Below are 21,642 nucleotides of genomic sequence, written 5' to 3'. Positions count from 1 at the left end.
ATTGGAAGCCTAACAAAAAGCATTACTTTACATGTAGTATCCAGGTATTTCCCTTATTTAATTTTATCTTATCTTATCCAGACATTAGGAAATTCAGTCTTGTCATAGATTCTAGTCTTAATTAATCAGATCTCCCAAAATCAGACTATCCTAGCATTAGATCCTATTACTTTTGAAGTACGTTCAAATCACTGTAGTTCCACAAATAGTCACTATAGTAGAGATATTAGTCATTCTTGTAATAGCATAAGTAACAATAGTAATAGCTTATATAAGATATATCAGAGTGAGACCCCTCAGGCTCCTAACCTTCTAACCTAACCATCTCCTTTGGCTCAGAATGCAGCAGGAACTTGTAGGAATAGGGATAGTTCTACTTCCTTAAAGGAATCTTTGCTAAATATTTTAAACATTAGGGATGTTGTTAACCCTAATCTAGGGGTCCCCAAAGTGGTCGATAAGAGTTCTCCAGGGGTCGATTAATATGCAAGGGTCGAGAGGGGGTCAAATTAATACCAAAAAGGATCAATTAAATTGTCTAGGAATTCAATGTCCAATAAAAATTCAAAACACAGATATGATCAACAACATTACTAACTACCCTAGTTATAACTTGAGTTTTGCCTTAGTCTATGCTGCTTTAAGCATGTGCTACTTTGTTTTCACACATCTGGCAACTGTACTAGTGTTGCAAACATGTTATGAACACTAGTAGTTCATTATACACAGACATACATTGCACTGTTACACTCTAGTTGGGTTGTCACTCTAAGTATTTTATATCTAAATGTAGATATTTTGCTCTTTACAGAAAAAATATCGTAATACTCGTATATCAAAAATCATTAATATAGTACAGAAGCATTTGCAAGAAAAAATGGCCTTTCAAGTAAAAATGGAGCTATTTAAATCTTCACTGGCACGATCCGATTTTAAATATTTTTCAAACTTGTGAGTACTAAAAGATAACGAAAAGATTTCCAACCGTGATTTGGAGATATACATTAAACATCTTGATAAATCAAGAGAAGACTTTAAAGCACGTTTCGAAGAATTGGAGAATGTGCATGTTTCCGAATGGTTTGCTAATCCATTTGATGTAAAAATAGATAATGAAGGTAGTGAAACTAACTTAGAAGATGAATTGAGTGAAATATGTGTAGATCTCAAAGCTAAAGCATTGTTTAAAAATAAAAATCTCAGTGAATTTTGGAGCAATAACAATATTGCCACTAAATATCCCAAGCTCAGAATACAGGTATACCTCGCCTTACGTCGGTAATTGGTTCCAGGAGAACGACTTAAGTCGAAAAACAACGTAAGTCGAATTTACTTGTCTCCAAATCTACTTGTCACTAGGCTAAACCATAAATTGCCAATTCCGGTTCTGTATTTTATTTATTAATGCATTTTTAATAATATATGGTTAATAAGGATCTATTTTAAGCTTACAAACAAATTTTAGTTTTTGATATAGTACAGAAAAAAGAAATCTAAATTTACGAATGCATGTACTGTAAATGTATATATTTTAATATGATTTTATGTGCTTTAAACGCTTTTCTAGTGATATTATGACTTCAACATTTGTGGCGGACAGACGTAAAGTCGAATAAAATGACTTAAACTTGATTTTTATTTTCCTATATACTTTTTTGACAAACAACGTATAATCGGGAATGACGTAACTCGAAACGACGTAAGTCAAGGTATACCTGTAGAAGCCAAACCTTTCTTACTTGCATTCCCAACTTCATACATGGTTGAAGCTGGTTTTAGCCACGCAAACATAATTTTGACAAAACAGAGGAACAGATTGAACTTGGAAAACCGTGGTGATTTGCAACTAAAACTTACCAATTTTCAACCGAATATCAATAATCTTTCTGCTTCTCTTCAGAGTTAGTTAGTTCATTAGAATTTATTGGCACAAGGGCCACACAGGCCAAGCTGCACCATGCCAAATGGTATAAATAAATAAATAAATAAATATACATATAATGTAAAATGTTTAATATAAATAAATAAATAAACTAATAAATAACAAAATCAATAACAAAACAATATATAACATTACACATGTAAATAATAACAAGATATATACATAAATGAATAAATAAATAAATAATCAACAAGGTATATATAAACATAACCTAGATAAATAATTAAATATGTTTATAAATATTATTCATTTTCAAAAACTTCAATAATTTGTCAAGATTTGGCCTCTGGCCCAAAATCTCTCTCAAACTTGCATTTCCGAAATGCTGTCTACAACTTTGATCAAGAGCAGTGCAGTGGCAAAGTATGTGTTTTACACTTAGAAAGCAGTTGCAATACTCACATACTGGCTGGTCTTCACCCTTCGAAAGGTATTGATGAGTCAACCGAGTATGCCCAATTCTCAAACGAGTAAGAATTAGCTCAGATCTCCTGTCATACTGTTTATTATGTGTCCAATTTTCTATATTTGGCTTGATCTCATGTAGTTTATTGTGGACTTGTGCATTCCACACGTTTTGCCATCTCTCTGCTAGTCGTTTTTAACTACTAGCTTCAAATCACCTCCTTCAATATGCATTGTATGCTGTAAAAAAGTAGCTGACTTTGCAGCTGCATCAGCTTCTTCATTTCCTTTTATACCTACATGGCCTGGGACCCAACTAAATTTTACAAAAAAATTACTCGCAGTAAGATGGCAAAAGAGCTTACGAATTTTAATCAGTATAGAGTGAGAACTAGGTTCACATGAGATCAAAGCCTGAAGTGCACTAACTGAGTCAGTGTAAATAACACAGCAACGATGACCTTTCCTATTTATATACTTGAAAGCTAAATAAATAGCATGCAACTCTGCAGAAAAGATGGAAGAATTCAATGCAATTTGTTCTGCCACGATTTCATCCTGGCATACGAAGGCTGAACCAACATAATCATCAGATTTAGATCCATCTGTATAAATAGGAATTAAATTCCTGTCACAATGTTGAATTTCTGCAAAGTGCTGTCTGTAGACATAGTCTGGGGTGGATTCCTTTGGAAATTGCTTTAAGTTAAGGTCAACATTTATCACAGGGGTTGACCAAGGAGATATATTACAGACCTCTAGCTGTGAAATGTTGCCTGTGTTCAGATCACTCGTGCTGCTCACATTCTCCATTCTTATGGCAAATGAAGAAACACTGCTTAGGCGAACTTCAAATAACCTTTTCAGCTGAGTATCTAATACTGTACAATCAACTGGAGGTTTAGTGTGAGATTTCTGTTTTATATAGTAAAATAAAGACAACTGTTCTCTCCTGATAGATAGTGGAGGCTCATAAGCATCCACATACAAACTTTGTACAGGAGAAGTTCGAAAAGCACCAGTGCACAAACGTAGTGCGTGATGATGGATTGGATCCAGCCTCCGAAGAGTAGATTCTCGCAAAGAGCCATAAACAATGCAACCGTAGTCCAGCTTAGAGCGGACAAAGGCCCTATAAATTCTGAGCATAGAAACTTTGTCTGCTCCCCAGGATGAGCAGCATAGTACCTTTAAAAGGTTTAGAGATTTTAAACATCTACTCTTCAGGTTGCGCAAGTGTGGCAAAAATGTCAGTTTTTGGTTGAAATAAACACTCAAAAACTTAGCCTCATTCACCATTGGAATTTTATTGCCATTTAGGTGAATTTCAGGATCCAGGTGCAAACCACATCTTCAGCAAAAGTGGATGCATGAGGTCTTCTTTGCGTTAAATGTAAAACCATTGGTCTTGGACCAATCATATATGCGATTTAGGGAGGTTTGCAGTTGTCTCTCGATGAAACTCATGTTGTTAGACTGGCAGGAAATTGAGAACACAACATGCATCTGTATCACATGCAGTGTGTCCAGGCATTGCAACCGGATGATTATGCACCTCATATTGCTTTCGCACAAAGGTACCTTGGAAAGTGTGCTACAGATCCCAGTTTCCCTGCTAAAGTGTTATTTACCGATGAGGCATCCTTCACAAGGAAAGAAATACTCAACACTCATAACGCCCATTTCTGGATGGAGGAGAACCCGCATACAATACAACATCGTGCAGAACAGAGTCGGTTTTCGGTTAATGTTAGGGCCGGTATTGTGGGGGATCACCTCATTGGACCTTACCTGTTGCCACTTAGTATAACTGGAAGTAACTACTTGATCTTTCTGCAGCAAGTATTACCACAACTTTTGGGTGACAAACAGATTTCTGCATCAACACAACAAATAATGTGGTTCCAACATGATGGAGCCCTGTCCATTTCAGCTGTAGTGTTTGGTATGTTCATTAAGTCGAATGAGTTAAACGCATTAGTAACAAATCAGTCGAAAAGTAGTAGTCTCGCTCAGTGCGCATGCTCTGCGGTGATGACGTTTCGAACAAAACTCTAATGAAGTTCACGAAGGAAAGAGTTGGTTTACTTCGTTAAGAAAATGACGTCCAACAATATCGATGTTTCTGATGTACTGCATATGTGCTCTAATTGTGGGTTGAAAGGCAATATGTTACAAATAACTACCCATATGCAGAAATGTGAAAATAAGAATGGTAAGCAGAGTTCTTTTCTTATTTTTTTTACCTTAAATAAAAATTAACACACGAAATTTCAAAAATCTTATACTGTATTTTATCCTAATTATTTTTTTACAAAAACTACACATCTGCATAAGATATAAGTATATAATAAACGAACATACCATTATAAATAATTATTATTATATCAAGAATTAAGAATATTAATGATTATATCTGATGCTCAAGTAATATTTCTAAACAGTTGATACACTGAAGTTAATATACAACAATTAATAAGCTTTTTGTCCTCTTAGAAATAAGTAAAGTAGCACAATTATTCACTTTTTGTTGGGACTTATCACACACTGAGTGGAGTATAAATCCCAACAAAAAGTGAATAATTGTGCTACTTAAAGTTAATATGTTAAATAATAAATGAATAGTAGCTGAAGAAATTCAATATGTTTATATTTAAAAAAGAAACATATGCTACAGAACAGTAGGTAATAACATACAAGGCTAAGGCATCTAAGCATAAAAAATAAGTTATATCTTTAATTATTTATATGACTTTTAGGACCTAGATGTCCTAGCTTTATTAATAAATCAATTCATATTAATATCAGTTTTAATTAGAATACCTGTATTTTATTACTTAGTTTGTTCAAATTAATCTTCATATAAGTGTTCTTTTGTTGTACAAATCTAAGCATTTTGCTTTTAAAATAGACATTTTTAATTTAAAAACTATAGTAATCTTAATGTTTAGCTTGATCAAATTTAGATCTGTCTCATCTAAAATCTGATTAAACACATCTATATACTTTTTAAACATAAGCAGTAAATATAATTAAATTATTTATTAATGTAGAGGACTTGGTTGCTGTATCATCAAATTTACGCTACACAGACGCTACACACTGCATAAATTATTTATGTTTTCAGTTGATCCAAACATAAGACAAAGAACAGATGAAGCTCCTGGAAGTCAGTCTGTCACATTTAATTGGAATGATGAAACCACACACTTGCTTCTTGATGAATATAAAATAAACGAAAGCATGTTTTTGTCTCCTTATTTTAACAAGTGTGGGAAAAAATAGCCAATAGCCTTAAAAGCTATGGCTATTCCGTAACAGCACTTCAATGCGAAAATAAATTTAAATCTTTAGAAAATAATTATAAAATAATAAAAGTGGGTCATGCAGGAGGAAGTGCTGTTACATGACTGAGTTGGATGAAATATTTGAAAAGGATCCAGCTGTACAGCCTGTTTCATTTGCTAGTTCATCTTCTGGGTTCAATAATTCTGTTGCCATAACAGAAAATGGACATATTAATACAACTCAGGAAACTCCATCACCAAAAGCATCTGCAAACAAAAAGTGCAGAAAAGAAGAACCCGAATGGTTTAGGAATTACAGACTTAGTGTCGAAGAACGCCACGAAGAGAATATGCAAATGAAAAAACTTATTATTAGAAAAATTACAACATTTAATCGATAAATTGTAAAACAATTATATTTTGTAAATAAAATATTGATTTATAGTTTGAATGTGTTTTAAATCAAAAATGTATCTATAATTGTCCATATTTAGTTCAAATTATTTTAACTTAGAAATAGTGGGACATTGGGCAGGTTTCTAAAGGCAATTATCATGCCATTTTTAAACACAAATTAAGCCATAATGCTAATTGCTTTTCTTATGTAAATGAAAATTATTAATTTAAATAACTATTAAATAACATCAACAAACCTTTATAATTAAACCAACAAATAAAGAATAAAGTTTTTAATATACTTTGACAAGCGCTTTTGATCCTAATTGAGATCTGCTTCAGGTCAAAACATTCTATACAAAAATTTGGAATGCTTAAAGAGCAATTTAAATAACTATTGTTGTAACCTGCTGCTATTTTAAGGAACAACAATACTGTTTTATTTAATTCACAAAATCTAATTATTTTTGTCTATATTTTAAGTGGCAAATAATATAGCAAAAGAATGTTTACAGACAACTTTAAATGAGCTGATTTTCTGTGGAAATTTAATCATAGGTTCAATTGTGCTGTGAGATAAAACAGGTTGAAAAATACTGACAGAGCATCAGAATGTCACTACGATAAAAATCCAAATCAGAAAAATGGTATAATGCTATGTTTTATTACAAATAAAAGGTGTTGATGCACATGGCTCTCATTTGATAATAGCAATAGCACTCATCATTTGAGTTATGCTCATTACCTTTTTTTAAATCTCAGACTTGCTAATCATGTAATATATGTGGCCAAAGACTCAAGTTTAAAAGTTGAAGGTGAAGGCAATGTACCCGTGTATTTAAGCATCAAAAGTATATCTTTTAATTGTACACTAAAGAATGCTTGGTAGATACCTGAAGCAACTGTTAACTTGTTATCAGTAAGTTAGCTTGCCAAGAGAGGTTTGAATGTCTATTATGATGAAAATGAATGTATTATAAAAAAAAACGAATTCATGTATGCAACAGCAAAGAAATTAACCATCTGTATGAGCTGGATGTGTATAAAAATGCTGTAAATATAGCTGTTCCCAGAATACACATTGGTTATGGCAAAAATGAATATGACATCCCAATAAATATATTATGAAGTATATTTTGAAAGAGAATCCAAACAGTGTCGATTTTAAATTAGTTCCAAGTGATGTGTACTCAAGGTAAAAGTCAACATCAGTTGTTTTACCAAAGTACAAATCATCAAACAAAAGATCTATTAGAGCCTGTTCATAGTGATGTATGTGACCCCATGGTGGTGACATCCCGTGGAAGTGCAAAGTATCTGCTGATTTTTATTAATGACTATTTGGGATGGACTCATGTTTATCTTCTAAAATCAAAAAGTGAAGCTCTTAACTGTTTTATGAACTATACAAGATTGGTACAAAAGCAAACAGGCAAACAAATTAAAAACTTGCAGACTGACAACAGCAGTGAATATGTGAATAGTCAATTTAGGACTTTTTTCAGCAAAAATGGGATCATCCACCAGCTTACTTCTCCAAATTCACAACAACAAAATGAGAAATCCAAGTGGATGAACAGGACTCTACTAGAAAAGGTTTGTTGTATGTTGCTCAAGACTAAGATTTCCCCAGAATACTGGGAAGGAAGTGTATTAACAGTAGCCTACATTATTAACCATATTCCACAAAGGAATGAAAAGATTCCATATAAAAAATGTGAAAAGTGAGTTTAAGGCATCTCAGAATATTTGGATGTACAACTTATGAACATATCTATAAAGCACAATAAAAGCACAAGTTTCAAACATATGCATCTGTTTGGTTAGTCGCCCACCATGAAAGCTTACAGACTGTATCCCAGCAACAAGCCTATCATGATATCATGAGATGTAAAATTTGGAATGTCAAGAAAGAATACAGCTGTAGAGAAACAAACAGAAACTATGCACATTTTTCCAATCTCTAGCCTAGATGAGGAGGAAGATTCCACTAAAGATAAACCCGAGTTCATCAGCGACTGATTTTAAACTTGATGACGATGAACACCCAAGGTATCAATGCAGACTCCATGATGTCTAATGACAAACCTCAGGAGAACCAAGAAAAGCAGTGCTATCCATCTATCTCAAGACCAAATGCTTGACCAAGGAGAAATGTTAAGCCACCACAAACATATGGTGATCCAATTGTTTATGCCAGTGGTTCCCCACTGGTGTTCCACAGAGCACTAGTGTACCTTAAGCATTTCAAAAGTATTCCACAATAAGGCCAGATTATTATATCACACTATTTCATAATATTTAACTTTATACTAATGTAGTTATATTTATAGTTTAATATTTAAAATCTCAATTTGATTAAATTACAGAATATTTTAATTGTCATTACTTTAATTATATTATTTAACATTGGCAGCATGTTGATTGTTTGTATGGCAACCCAAACGTTCTGACATCTATCTGAGCTATCCAGATCAGTGTCACATCAGAAGCAAGTTTGTGCATCATATAAGATGTGTATTTCTAAGCCACACATTTTCATATAAATGTATGGATCATGAGCAGTCCAGATACTGTATTAATAATATTTTGCATATGTGTCATCTTTCATACATCAGACTAGTGTATTTCTGGTCTAATTGCTACACTTTTACTCCAAATTCTATTGCTGTCTGCTATTCCCTCCAACTACTAATGGAAAAACAGAAGATTAGATATTTAGCTACCATTACAGTTTTTTTTGTTTTCAAATGGAGATGATATATCTGTAATTCTATTAACAAACAATTTTAAGTTATCATAAAATATAATTAAATATATATTAAATTTTATACCTCTAAAAATGATGAAAAGATTTATCATAAGGAAAAATAATTATGATACAATTTCAATCAATGACAATGAGAATGAACAGCAGCCAGTTTAAATGCAATACCCAGCAGCTCAAAAAAATGTAAAATTAATAGTCAGTATATGAACAAATATATGAATTAAAGTTTTACATGGACAGGCAATAAAAATTATCTGATACCATTGTATTGTGTACATGGACTTAAACTTGCTAATAGGGCAATGGTTCCTGCAAAATTGAAACATTTTACAACTAAGCATAAAAATCTTACTTCAAAAGGAAAAGATTTTTTGTGAGACTTTTAAATGTGAAAAACAAATAAATAATGTATTTCAAGAAAATTTTGAAATTATCAGATGAAACCCAAATAGCATCATATAAAGTAGCAGAATTACAAAAGATGATTAGAATGATAGCTTCCAAACCATATTATTTAGGAACCTTAATTTGAAGTGAATGGGACCAAGATTACTTTGAATTACAAAAAACTCTGAATATAATAACAGGAAAAGTCAGAAGTCATGAAAGAAAAAACAATATACATGCAAATTCAAAACTATGCAATAAATGGCACAATTACAGATCTAAATGACATTGTTGGGACCTTAACAAAGCTGTAGACCATATATGTGGATTGACTCCAAGCGTTATAGCTGTGTGGTTGTGCTAAATTGGGCTCCTGGATTTCGCGCAGTTTCTCCTTGGATTTAACTAGTGTAGTGAAGTTTGTTATATCGATCGATTCGGGATTTCGTAAGGACCAAGATGATACCAAAATTGTAAAGGTGAGCTAAGGATTTCGAAGGTTACGGACGTTTGAAGTTTGGGATTTTCGGAACCGAATATCCGGACGGTAGAGATCGTTCTACCGGAAATTCTCACTGGACCTTGTAGACACTTTTAACTGTGAGTAATTCTGAAATTTTGGGGTTCATAGGACCAATACTTTTCGTTATTTCGCCATTTTTATCTTTTTTATCGTCGGGTTTCGGCGGGCTCCATCGGGTCCCAGGGTTTCCATCCGTCAACGTAATTGCCATCATTCGGAAGTGGACTGCTTCAGTAACTTTTCATGAAAAATTGGAAATTGTAATCATAATACTTTTTAAACTATAGCAAGTTAAAAATTCAGCGAATTTTGCAGCATTCCTGCATTTAACGGACTTACGTTACCATAGCAAACACCGCGCGGACCGTTAACTGTCTAGGCTTGGCTAACGGTCGTTTCAACGTTTTAGTAGCTTCAGGAATTAGTTTTACTTTACGCATTTGTACACAAATTTTAATGGATAACACTTCGGGTACTCTTCCACAGGTGCTTGTTAGACCTATGGAGGAGTCATCCTTGGATAGTTCTTTGCCCCCAGCAACGGATCCTTCTATCGAAAGCCGCATTATTAAGGAAGCAGCAACCCTGGTAAATAGGGTAATGGAGCTTTGTCCCCCATCTCTTAGATCGGGGCCAAACACCCAACAAAGGGCCAAGATAAGAGACAGCGTAATGAAGCTACATGGGTGTTTCCACCAAATAGTCGGTATACTTAAAGATATCAGAGGGAAGACTCAGACCAATAGCACTGGCATGCAAAAGACTTTTGCTGATATTGTTAAAACAAATGTCAACCAAAGTGTGACCACGAAAACAATTACCAAGACCATTACCGGAAAAATAAACAGGGAGGGCCCAGGGGGAGGAGTGGCTCTTCTCCTCTACCCCAAACCGGGCGAAGAGGGTATAGTTCATGCATCAGAAGAGATAACAAGTACACTGAGAGCCAAGATAGAACCACAAAAACTGGGTGTTAACATCAAATCTATTCGGAACATAAGAGGAAATGGAGTATGTGTTAGAGTGGGTTCGGAAAATGATGGGGCCAAGCTACAGCAAGCGGTTCAGGAAGTTCCCGAACTCTGCAAAAAATTAAATACCAAACTCTCACAGGGACGACAACCCAAATTAATCTTGCTCAACGTGCCGGAATATATTGGGGACAAGGACATCCTACCCACCCTTTACGGTCAGAATAAAATATGGGGAAACATGACTCAAACAAAATTCATGGAACAATGCAAAATAACAACTTTCCTACAAAAGGGAAACGTCAAAGATAAGTGTAGACATATAATACTAACGGTTACATCAGACTTAAGGAAAATCATGATTTCTCAAAAATATGTTGCCTTATCATGGAGCAATATTAGGGTGGATGATTATGTCTTCATTTTAAGATGTTATAGGTGCTGCGGCTTCGGCCACTACGCTAGGGAGTGTGACCAACTTGTTACCTGTAGTCACTGTGGGGGGGAGCATAGATATCTTAACTGTCCGCACAAGGGAGAAGCACCCAAATGCATAAACTGCAGTGAAGCCTACGAAACATCTGATAGGAATAAAAGAGAAAACACGGTACACAACGCATTTGATCAGAAATGCCCCATCCTGCAAAAAATGAAAGCAACGGCTATCATGCAAACGAACTATGGACAGTAACACTATTACTCCTTCTAGTCTGGCAAATAACACTGTGAATGCAACCACCCACTGCACTCCTCCCCCCCACAACCTTCATATTTTACAAGCCAACTTGCAAAAAAGCAAAGCGGCAGCCTCGCAACTCTCTAGGGATGTTACCATCCTCAACATCGACATTGCTGTACTGCAAGAGCCCTACACATATAAAAATAAAACTGCACTCTTGGGGAAAAGTAGGGTCTTTGAGATAAATCACCATGGGCCTACTCTGGCAGCTGTCGTGGTCTTCAACTCTAACTTACAGGTCCAATTCCATCCTCACTTAAGCAGCAAATATCATGCAACGGTAAACATCCAGCATGGAAACCTTAATTATTACATCATCTCGGCTTACTTTCCACCCTCGGTCCCCATCTTCGAACCTCTACAAGAAGTTAGGGACACCATTCAGGCATTGGCTAACGACCCTGTCCTTCTGGCGGGAGACTTTAACTCAAAATCTCCTTTATGGTTTGCGAAAAAAGAAGACCCACGGGGAACCACCTTCAGGGAGTTCTTAGAGGAAAATCAGCTCCACTCATTAAACACCTCTCCTCTTCCAACGTTTTCTTCGGCACAAGGAGAGAGCTGGATAGATATATGCACAAGCAATGGCAACATGTACAAATTCATTCACTCTTGCAAGACTCTGGATTATATAGTACCAAGCGATCATAACTATATATTAACCACTCTTGACTGCACTACTCCTACAGCCATCTTTACCAAGACCAAGCATACCAATTGGGATGTCTTTGAGGACCTGGTGGCAACCCTTTGGAATCCGGATCCCCTCATTTACATTAAGACACCTGAAGAATTGGACAACACTATTGCAAAACTCACCCAAACCCTGCACACTGCTTACCAAACAGCTACAAGGGAAATAACCCATATCACCAAAACTGTATGGTGGAACTCTGAGCTTCAGGATCTCAGGAGGAAGATGAGGAAAGCCAAAAGGGACTTTAGGAAGGCTAACGAGAACAGCAAGGAAAGCTTACGTAGGGAATACTTGAAAACTAAGAAAAAGTACAAACAAGCTATTAACGGGGCAAGGACTCAATCTTGGAAACAATTTTGTACTAAAGTGGGGGAGAAAGGTTCCTGGACCATACCCTACTACATTGCATTCAACAAAACTAAACCTGCATGTACCCCATACTCAATCAAAAAAGAAGATGGTTCCTACACCAAAAGTATTACTGAAACTAATAACTACATCTTGGATACACTTTTCCCTGTGGATAATCCTCAAGGGGATAACTCCTACCATCGGTACATCAGGACATGTTGCACAGAAGAAGATAATACTGAAGACGACAAAAATTTCACAATGACTGAAATAGCAGCACTCTTTAAGAAAATAAACATCAAAAAGGCACCAGGACCAGATGCCATCACAGGTCAAATGGCAAAAAGAGCCTTCAATGTTATTCCAGCTCACTTTTTAGTTATATATAATAAGTGTCTACAGATGAAATACTTCCCAGTCAGCTGGAAGATAGCTACTATCAGGTTGATACCAAAATGTGCTACGCCCACCACCCCAACTGATTATCGCCCCATTTCTTTGCTCCCAATATTGGGCAAAATTCTAGACTCTCTCTTGGCCAGGCGTCTTCAGCATCATACTGAAACTAACAAGATCATTCACCCTCAACAATATGGATTCAGAAAATTGAAGAGCACTACCTTGGCCCTCCAGGAACTAGTAAATACCATAAAGGAGTCTAAGACAAAGGATCAACACACCCTAGCAGTATCCATAGATATAAAAGGAGCATTTGATCATGCCTGGTGGCCTGCTATCGTTTTAGCCTTAAAGAACATTAAATGTCCTTCCAACATTCTAGGGCTCTATAGGAGCTTTCTATCCAATCGGCAAGCTAGGCTGGGCTTACCAGGCCACATGACCACTAAACAAATCACGAGAGGTTGCCCCCAAGGGTCGAGTTCTGGCCCCCTTCTTTGGTTAATACTGTACAACAGCTTATTATGCATACAGGACAAGACACATGGAAATTTGAGAGCTAAGATAATAGGGTTTGCCGATGACACCCTCGTACTATTGTCCCATAGGAACCAGGAGGTTCTTCAAAGAGAGATGAACCAGTTCCTCCAGATGATACAAGACTGGACTATTGAAAATAAACTTATCATCAATACTAAAAAATGCCAATGTGCAGTGTTCCCGAGAGTGAACCCACTCTACAATAAGCCGAGGATTACAATACAGGATGAAAAGATTAAGTGCACCGATAAAATAAGTTACTTAGGGCTTCAAGTAGATTGTCTAATGAATTGGACGTTGCACATAGAATACATAAAACAAAAAGCCATCATTATGGCTCATGCACTGAGATCCATTAGCAGGAACCTTTGGGGTCTGAGCTACCAAAGCTCTTCACTCATTTACCACTGTGCAATAGAACCAGCAGTCCTGTATGGGGCTGAGATTTGGGGGTATGCAACAAGAAAACAACAAATTAGAAGGAAATTACTCGCCATTCAACGAAGCTGTCTCATCACAGTGTGCAGGGCCTATCGCACGGCCCCAACTAGCGGGCTGCAAGTGATTGCAAATTCTGTCCCCCTTGACCTTAAAGCCTCGGAAAGGTATTGGGACTTCCAACTTAGGCATTTCTCTGATCAGCTGGCCATATCTGAGACCACCCCTACCCAAGTGAAAGACATTGCAGTCAAAATCCACAACCATGGATCTGATAGATTCAGCGACTACTACCTATTGCACCCGGCCACTGATCCCCCAGATGTGGTACTTTGCACAGATGAAAACAAAAACATAGCTACAAAGTTTTACACAGATGGGTCAAAAGGCCTAATGGGGGTGGGTGCAGCTTTTGTAGAAATAGATTGTAACAATAGGGTGGTTCATCAAGCCTATTACAAACTAGGACCCTTCTGTACGATAAATCAGGCAGAGAGTCTGGCCATCCTCAAATCCCTGGAGCATATTCAGAGAACAATCAATAACAGGACCAAAGAAGAAATAACAATTATTAGCGATAGCAGGGTGGCTCTTCACCAAATAAAAGCAATGAACACTAAATTCAAGGTAATAAAAGATATCATCCACATGGTGTCTAATCTGAAAAGCAATCACATCAAAGTACATTTTCATTGGACAAAAGGGCATTCTGGAGAAATAGGTAACGACAAAGCAGACTTTCTGGCAAAGAAAGCTATAAGTCATTTAAATGGTCCAACCTTCTCGCTTGTTCCCTATAACTGGGTAAAGAACCAGCTCAAAGAATACACAATCAACAGGTGGCAAGAGAGGTGGGCCACGGAGACGACAGGCAGAGTGACCTTCAACTTTTTCCCGGACGTCAAAGGGAGGGATAAATTGAGCCACTTCAATCCTGATTTTCATATTACCCAGTACATTACTGGTCATGGTGGCTTCAAACAATATCTTAACAGGTTCTTAAACAAAGGGACCAGTATTTGTGAATGCCAGGAAGAAGATGAAACTCCAGAACACATTTTGTTTACCTGTGTCAAACACGTCACTCATCGCAAGCAGCTCAAGCATGTAATGTATTCACAGGGGTTCCACTGGCCCTGTCGAAGTCAGGACTTCCTTACTAACAACATACAACAACTGCCTTCAAGACATTCATTCTGAAAACAGGAAACACTTTTCCAAACTTTACCTGAGGGATCACCGCAAGCCAAGATGGTCTCCCTTCTCCAGTGACAACAGACTAGCCGGCAAATATTTTACCTTTGTGTTTGTGCTCATCGCAACCTGCATCAGCAATGCAACCAGCCTGGATAGCCTGGCAAGGTTGTACGGTTAACTTTCTTTCTTTTATACGCGCAAGCCTAGTGGTTCGGGCTACTTATCCCTTTTTGTTCCCCTGGACCAGTATAACTAATACTAGGTCTTCAGGGTCCCCCCAAGCTGGGGTTCATGTTATGTTATGTTATGTTTTGTTCGGTCTAAACTGTCATGTACTGTACATTTGTATTCGCTAAGTCGCGAGTTGTCTACTGTGATATTTGTTTAATCCGCGGTCTGTTGTACTCTACAAATTGGAGCAGTTTCATTGTTTTTCTACAGGCATGTACCTACATTTTGTATTACATTCATTTGTGTTCCAACAAACGGAGCAGGGCCTGGATGCTCACAAATCTCTTCTTCACACTTTCCTATCATACTTACCCCATCTTCCCCTCCCCCCTCTCTTATCCTCTTCTTACTTCTCTTCTAAGGCTAAGCCTCTGGTACGGCCTTCTTAACTTTTACAATAATAATAATGTAGACCATATATGTAGGAGCAAAGATGTCAAAGAAACCATACCTCTACAAGCAACCTGAAATCAGCTTACTTCCAGAGTGCAATCAAAAGTCATGCTTTGCTAAGACTATCAAGTTTAACTATTTAGCCCACTTGACTACACAAGTTTTGAATAATCCACTTGACTATTCCGGGAGCACTTGATGTTATACAGTTATAGGGGGTGTGGATGCTTGTCCCCATGTGGGCACTGAGATGCGATCGATAATGAGCACCAAAGCACATGACTACATACAAAGCATCAGTCATGGCTCACTGTTGCTTGTCCTGACCTTAGAGGATCATGGAAAATAGACAGCAGTACTGGTTCAAGGTAAAAACTATTTTCAGTTAGTAGAAGTTAAATGAGCTGTTTATTTTGAAAGTGGCCTAAGTTCCATTTTTCAAAAAAGTCAAGCTAGCTATTTACATTTCTACATTATTGTGAGAATAGGGACGAGGGTCCAGGCCCTCTAATTGTCAGATCTGTCAGACCTGCTCACTTTGTCACTGGATGGCTTAAATTTTTTCAGAGCCCGAGTGGTAAGATTCTGTGTGGGTTGTGCATAAGGAATAAATACTCGACTACGAAAGTCAGGAATATAAAAATCAACAATTTAATCACAGAAGGCCAAAATAACAAGGACAAATAATAGATTAACAACATATAAAACATAGGTCTACTCTATAACTATAATCAGTATGAGAGAAAGAGTTTACAATAAAATCATATTACCTCCTTTTGGTGGTAGGGCAGTATCTGTAGGAGACTATATAGCTATATCATGGATGAACGGCCGGTCCTATAATTTTTTGCCATATAAAAAATTAGATTTAATGGAAGAAAAAGAAATTGTGTATTCATTCAATTGCAGCTGTGATCCGGTCAAAACTTATATAGGAGAAACAAAAAGAAAATTAAGCACAAGAATAAAAGAGCACATACGTGCAATAAGGGGTAATTATGCAAATTCTGCAGTAGCAGAACACTGCATTAGTTATGGGTGCCAAATCAAAAAAAAATACTATAAAAATTAAGAAAAAAGAATCAAATAATTACAAACGTCAATTATACGAACATTTAAACATAAAGAAAGAAAGAAATAGAATAAACAATAATTTGGGTCGTATAATCCACCAATCCTGGAACACCATACTTGATGGTGAAAAATAGAACCTTGATGTGAGTTTTTTGGTTTCTTATATAATGTTGTTAGATTTTAATAATTTACAACCTTTATTTACTATATTTATTTAATTTAATTATATAGTGAAATGTTTAATTATACAATGAGAAAGATACATTTATACTCGAGATTGGAATATGTATTTACAGTAAGTTTTAAAATTGTTTTTTATGGCTAAGTGAAAAATTTTTTAACTTATACAGTAACTTATTTGTTTTATTGTTGTTACCTTTTTAGTGTATGGTAGTAGTACTGCTGATGAGGGGCATGTTAGCCCGAAACACGTATAATATGTGTACAGAAATTATTACTACAGGTGATATAATAAAGAAATTTTGTTCTTTCCTGAACTAACTTCTCGTTGCTGTGCCAATCTTTAAACACCAGTATTAAGTCCTATTAATAAGTAAAGTCCAAGTAGACAATAAACAATAACATAAGCAAGTAAGAAAGATTACCAATGTGATGCAAATTGATAATGGTAACTCTACCGTGCACCCAAAATCTACTTTTCTTGAGTTTCCTGACAATTTTATCCCCTAAAAAACTTTAAAAAGATAAAAAAAAAAAAAAAAATGCCAAGTACATACAGAATCACTCTAAGAAAGGAGTGAAATCATAAATCGACACCAAGTACAGCAGATGTCTTCGATTATGTATTTGTAGTTTGATAAATCCTTTGTAATAGCAAATTAATAACCATTAAGAATATTACATAGAAAAATTTTTTATAGTCTGTCTTGGCAAGATCATTTATTGAATAATTCGTTACAGATAAAATGAGTGTTCTTGACATAGTAAATTATAGTGTGTGCATGTACTGTATTTTGAGTCTTACAATCCTTATTTCTGATCAGTTCACAGGCCTGTGAATTGGCTGAAAACATTTTTTGTGATAAAAGTTATTGCAGGAAAAGCATGAATGGTGTTTTTTTATTTTATCGTCAAATCGCAGGTTATTAATAAAAAGAAAATTTTTGAATTGGCTATCTTTGGGCTATTTTATAGAAAATTTTTGGCTACAAACACTAAAAACATCTAGCAACGTCATACATAACTGTGCACACCATAATTATTTTAAATCTCTCCAGCATACAAAAATTTGAGAAGAATGAATAATTAGTTGCAAAATATTATTAATTTTAATGTAACAATTTTTTAATAGTGAATAAAAATTGAATTTTTAATTTTATAACACAAGAAATTTATTTTTTCAAAGGACTTATGCCTTTTTAAGAATTACAAAAGTTATTTCAGTAATTTCGAAAGTGGCTTAAGTCCATTTATAGCCATTGAAAACATATTATTTTTTAAACAATGTTAATAATGCTAACTGAGTTGATAAATTATACACCCTTAGAAACACAAAAACATTATACTACCATTTTATTAGTTTTATTTTAAAGTTATTAAAACGCAAACTCTTAAATATCTCGATTTTAACATAAATGGACTTAGGCCACTTTCAAAATAAATGGCTTAAATGTGAAAAGTCTGAGATGAAATAAAGACTTCAAATGGAATCCTTACTTGATACTGTTTGGATAGTGATTTATAGCCAATCCCAAACTGACTCCACATGTTTCTATTCCATGTTGTACCATCACATGTAATAAAATCTACCATTAAACCAAATCTTTCTAGCAGTGCCACAGCTTTTAAAAGAATTATTGACAACAGTTCTCCTATAAAATAAAAATAGTTTTAATTTTTGTTATTTAAAAATAAGACATGATAAGAATGAGCCTAATAATTTAATGCAATAAACTTAATTTTGCCAGTATTAAGACTTTTGTTATGAGCTAAAGAAAAAAACTAATCTTTATTTCTCCAGCTCCCTAAAACCTTATTTTCATCCTAAAATTTTACAATTTACTAAGTACAGTATTATATTTACTTATTTTTACCAGATATATTTTCATGTGTGGAAAAACTCCCACAATTTGTTGCCAGTTTCCTGTTAATGTTTGGTACATTACCATGCCATGATCACTTGCTGCAGTTTTCATGTTTTCTAGTGTGTAATCATCCAAATCTACAAACCCTTCAATATCACTGGAGGATGCCATGTGAAAATGTTCTGATAGTTTTAGTTCATCTACCAATATTCTACCATTCATCGAATCATCCAATTTTCTAATGCTTTTCATCCAATGCTTTAACTTTCTCCTTCAGTGTATCAAATAGTTTTTTGTTAAAACCAAATCCACTTTTAAAACATCTTAGGTATTTCTGGAGGGTGTTACGACATAGTATAAGAATCTTGCACTTTCTCAAATGTTCATATAATCTAGGACTTTTCATCCACAATGATACACTCCAAGATCCATTCAGGGACATAGGATAAGCAATGATTGGATTTGCATCTGGATGCCAGAAAACAATGTTCAATTGCAAGACAATGCTTGGAGGATATTATATATATATTTTTTATTACGCATACTGAATACACTCCTTGATGCTAGGACTTTATATTTTCTACCAGACTAGCCTGCATAATTTTGCAATTTTCTTCTTGAATCTGGCTGATTAATTTATTTAAGAACTAGCTGCAAGGACCACTTCGCTGGGTTTTTATTTGTTCGTACATTTGTATGTAATATAGTTTTTTTTTATATATAAAAGACTGTTTTTCTAAGTAATCTAGAATCTAGCTGCAAGGACCCGCTTCGCTGGGTTTTTATTTGTGGGCAAAAAGTAACGATACTGAAGATTAANTTTTTTTATATATATAAAAGACTGTTTTTCTAAGTAATCTAGAATCTAGCTGCAAGGACCCGCTTCGCTGGGTTTTTATTTGTGGGCAAAAAGTAACGACAGTGAAGATTAAAATAATTACATTATAGCCAATCTTACCCGTTTTCACAAAATGCAAGAATTAGGTCTCCCATTTCCAGACGTTTCCAGAGAATTTTACATGAGCATAAAAATATGTTCGATTTCCCGCAAAAGCGCAAAAATCCGCCTGTAAATTTTGCATGCCGCTTTATATTAATTAACACTTCCTGGTCCCGATTCGATTTCTGAACGTCTCCTGTTCACGTCAAGTCAAACGAACTATTTTCAACGTTTCTGGAACGCTTACAATCGTTCTATAATCGAACCAATATTCGAATTTTATGTTCGAATTAAATTCGAACAAATTCAAACAAAACATTCAAAATAGAAAGCCACTTTCAACCACTTTCAAGCCCATATCTTCCACACCCTTATAGCTATCGAGACGCAACCACCCCTATGCACGAATGGAGACTTGGGGCTACCACCACATACAAACACCATTCACGTGTGATGTGTAGTTTCAGCGAAAAAGTGAAATATAGGGACATACATGTCCATTTTTATGTATATATATAGATATCACCTTTTTCAGTAATCTTTTTATTAGTAGCTCTCCGTTTGCATTTACAACTTAAAGCACTTTCATATATTTTAGTCCTCTGTTGAGATTTGCAGTTTATCAACAAGCATATAGTATATTTGCAGCGAAAACAAGGCTTGTTGCCTTCAGCAGCACCTATATATTTTGAACCACAAATGCATTGACATATATGGTTCTCATGTTCTTTAAACCAGCTACAATCATAGAGTCAAATCCATGTTCAGCATCAGCACCTCTACATATCTTCAATTCTGCAGTATTAGAAAGGATATCCCATGTGTTCTGGTAAAGAAATGGAAGAAATTATTTCAGTAAAGTTTACTTTTAATACATGATGCAGTTTTTCCTAATTTGATTTAAGAGATCTCACTAGTAAACCTGTCCTAAAAGGATAGAAATTTTGGGGGCGACACATATAATAATAACTATAAACAAAAACTCATGGGATTACTTACCGATTATGCACGTGGAAGCCACTGTTGCATACATTGCGGAGTAGCACATTGGAGGCGATGCTTAAAAATCATGTCACGTGACCTCGCTCGATGTCATCAGATCATGTGAGTGCTGATGTGATTCCCCTCTATTTTTCTGGAAGAAGGATTCATTCTTTCTGTTACACTTTCAGGCATCATGTGATCTGCAATGACATTGTATTCCATATCACATGATTCTTCTCTTTGAAACAATTTTAATAACTTTAAATTTAAGTAGATGGCTTTTAATAAAACAATCTGTTTTTGTATAAAATTTGATACTCAACCTTTATAATTTTAACCTTTATAAATATAAATCTTTTTCTGACAGCTCGATGACCCAAGATAACATATTTTCAGTTTTGAACAGTCCACGAACTACAGTTTGAGAAACATTACAATAGTTTCGTTTCAGATATTATCAGGGCTGTGGAGTCGGAGTCAGAGTCGTGGAGTTTTGGTGTTTTAGCCGGAGTCGGAGTCGGATTGGTAAGGAAAAGTCGGAGTCGGTAGATTTTTACGCGACTCCACAGCCCTGGATATTATGTAACCTTCTATCATAAGACCTCTTGTATATGTTACCGCTAAAGCTCGAAATCCGTTAATGTGCACATTACCTAGCTAATCTGCACATTAACTAGGGTGATCCGTTAAAGTTGCTAAAATTGTTCTATTTCTCAAATTACCTAGGTAATGTGCAGAGTATCTAGGTAATCTGCACATTACCTACTAGGCACTCGGTAAAGTGAAAATAAGATTTTTGCTGGAACAACAGCAATGTTTCTGTACGCTTAAATTAACATAATGTTATTTATTTAATTTTCAATATCTAAAGAATCAAGTTAATACAATCAACAAATTAGTTGATTGAATCAATCATCAATCAATTAAAAAAAC

At 35.3% G+C, this 21,642-nt stretch overlaps 3 protein-coding genes across 3 annotated transcripts in view; 1 reads left to right on the top strand and 2 right to left on the bottom strand.

Annotated features, from left to right (window-relative positions):
* The first annotated feature begins 3,847 nt into the window (after positions 1 to 3,847).
* Positions 3,848 to 4,405, top strand: LOC111627544. Its single transcript, XM_023371143.1, has one exon. The coding sequence runs from the start codon at positions 3,848 to 3,850 to the stop codon at positions 4,403 to 4,405; it is 558 nt and encodes a 185-aa protein (XP_023226911.1).
* A 9-nt stretch (positions 4,406 to 4,414) lies between these two features.
* LOC111627543 lies at positions 4,415 to 19,361 on the bottom strand. The gene is made up of 3 exons (XM_023371142.1): positions 18,773 to 19,361; positions 18,418 to 18,572; positions 4,415 to 4,593 (listed from the first exon to the last, which is right to left on the bottom strand). Exons 1-3 carry the CDS (start codon positions 19,035 to 19,037, stop codon positions 4,432 to 4,434), a joined length of 582 nt encoding a protein of 193 aa, XP_023226910.1. The 5' UTR covers positions 19,038 to 19,361; the 3' UTR covers positions 4,415 to 4,431.
* A 1,459-nt stretch (positions 19,362 to 20,820) lies between these two features.
* LOC111627542 (general transcription factor II-I repeat domain-containing protein 2A-like) overlaps positions 20,821 to 21,642 on the bottom strand; it is a 6,756-nt gene continuing 5,934 nt past the window's right edge. Inside the window, exon 2 of the mRNA XM_023371140.1 lies at positions 20,821 to 20,967. Coding sequence (XP_023226908.1) covers positions 20,821 to 20,967 — 147 coding nt within the window. The remainder of the gene's footprint in view (positions 20,968 to 21,642) is intronic.

Source organism: Centruroides sculpturatus, unplaced genomic scaffold, assembly GCF_000671375.1.
Source record: "Centruroides sculpturatus isolate CEXI.00-Female unplaced genomic scaffold, Cexi_2.0 scaffold363, whole genome shotgun sequence".
NCBI classification, from domain to species: Eukaryota; Metazoa; Arthropoda; class Arachnida; order Scorpiones; family Buthidae; genus Centruroides; species Centruroides sculpturatus.
The sequence above is the reverse complement of the archived record's forward strand: the minus strand, read 5'-3'. Positions and strand labels throughout refer to the sequence as shown.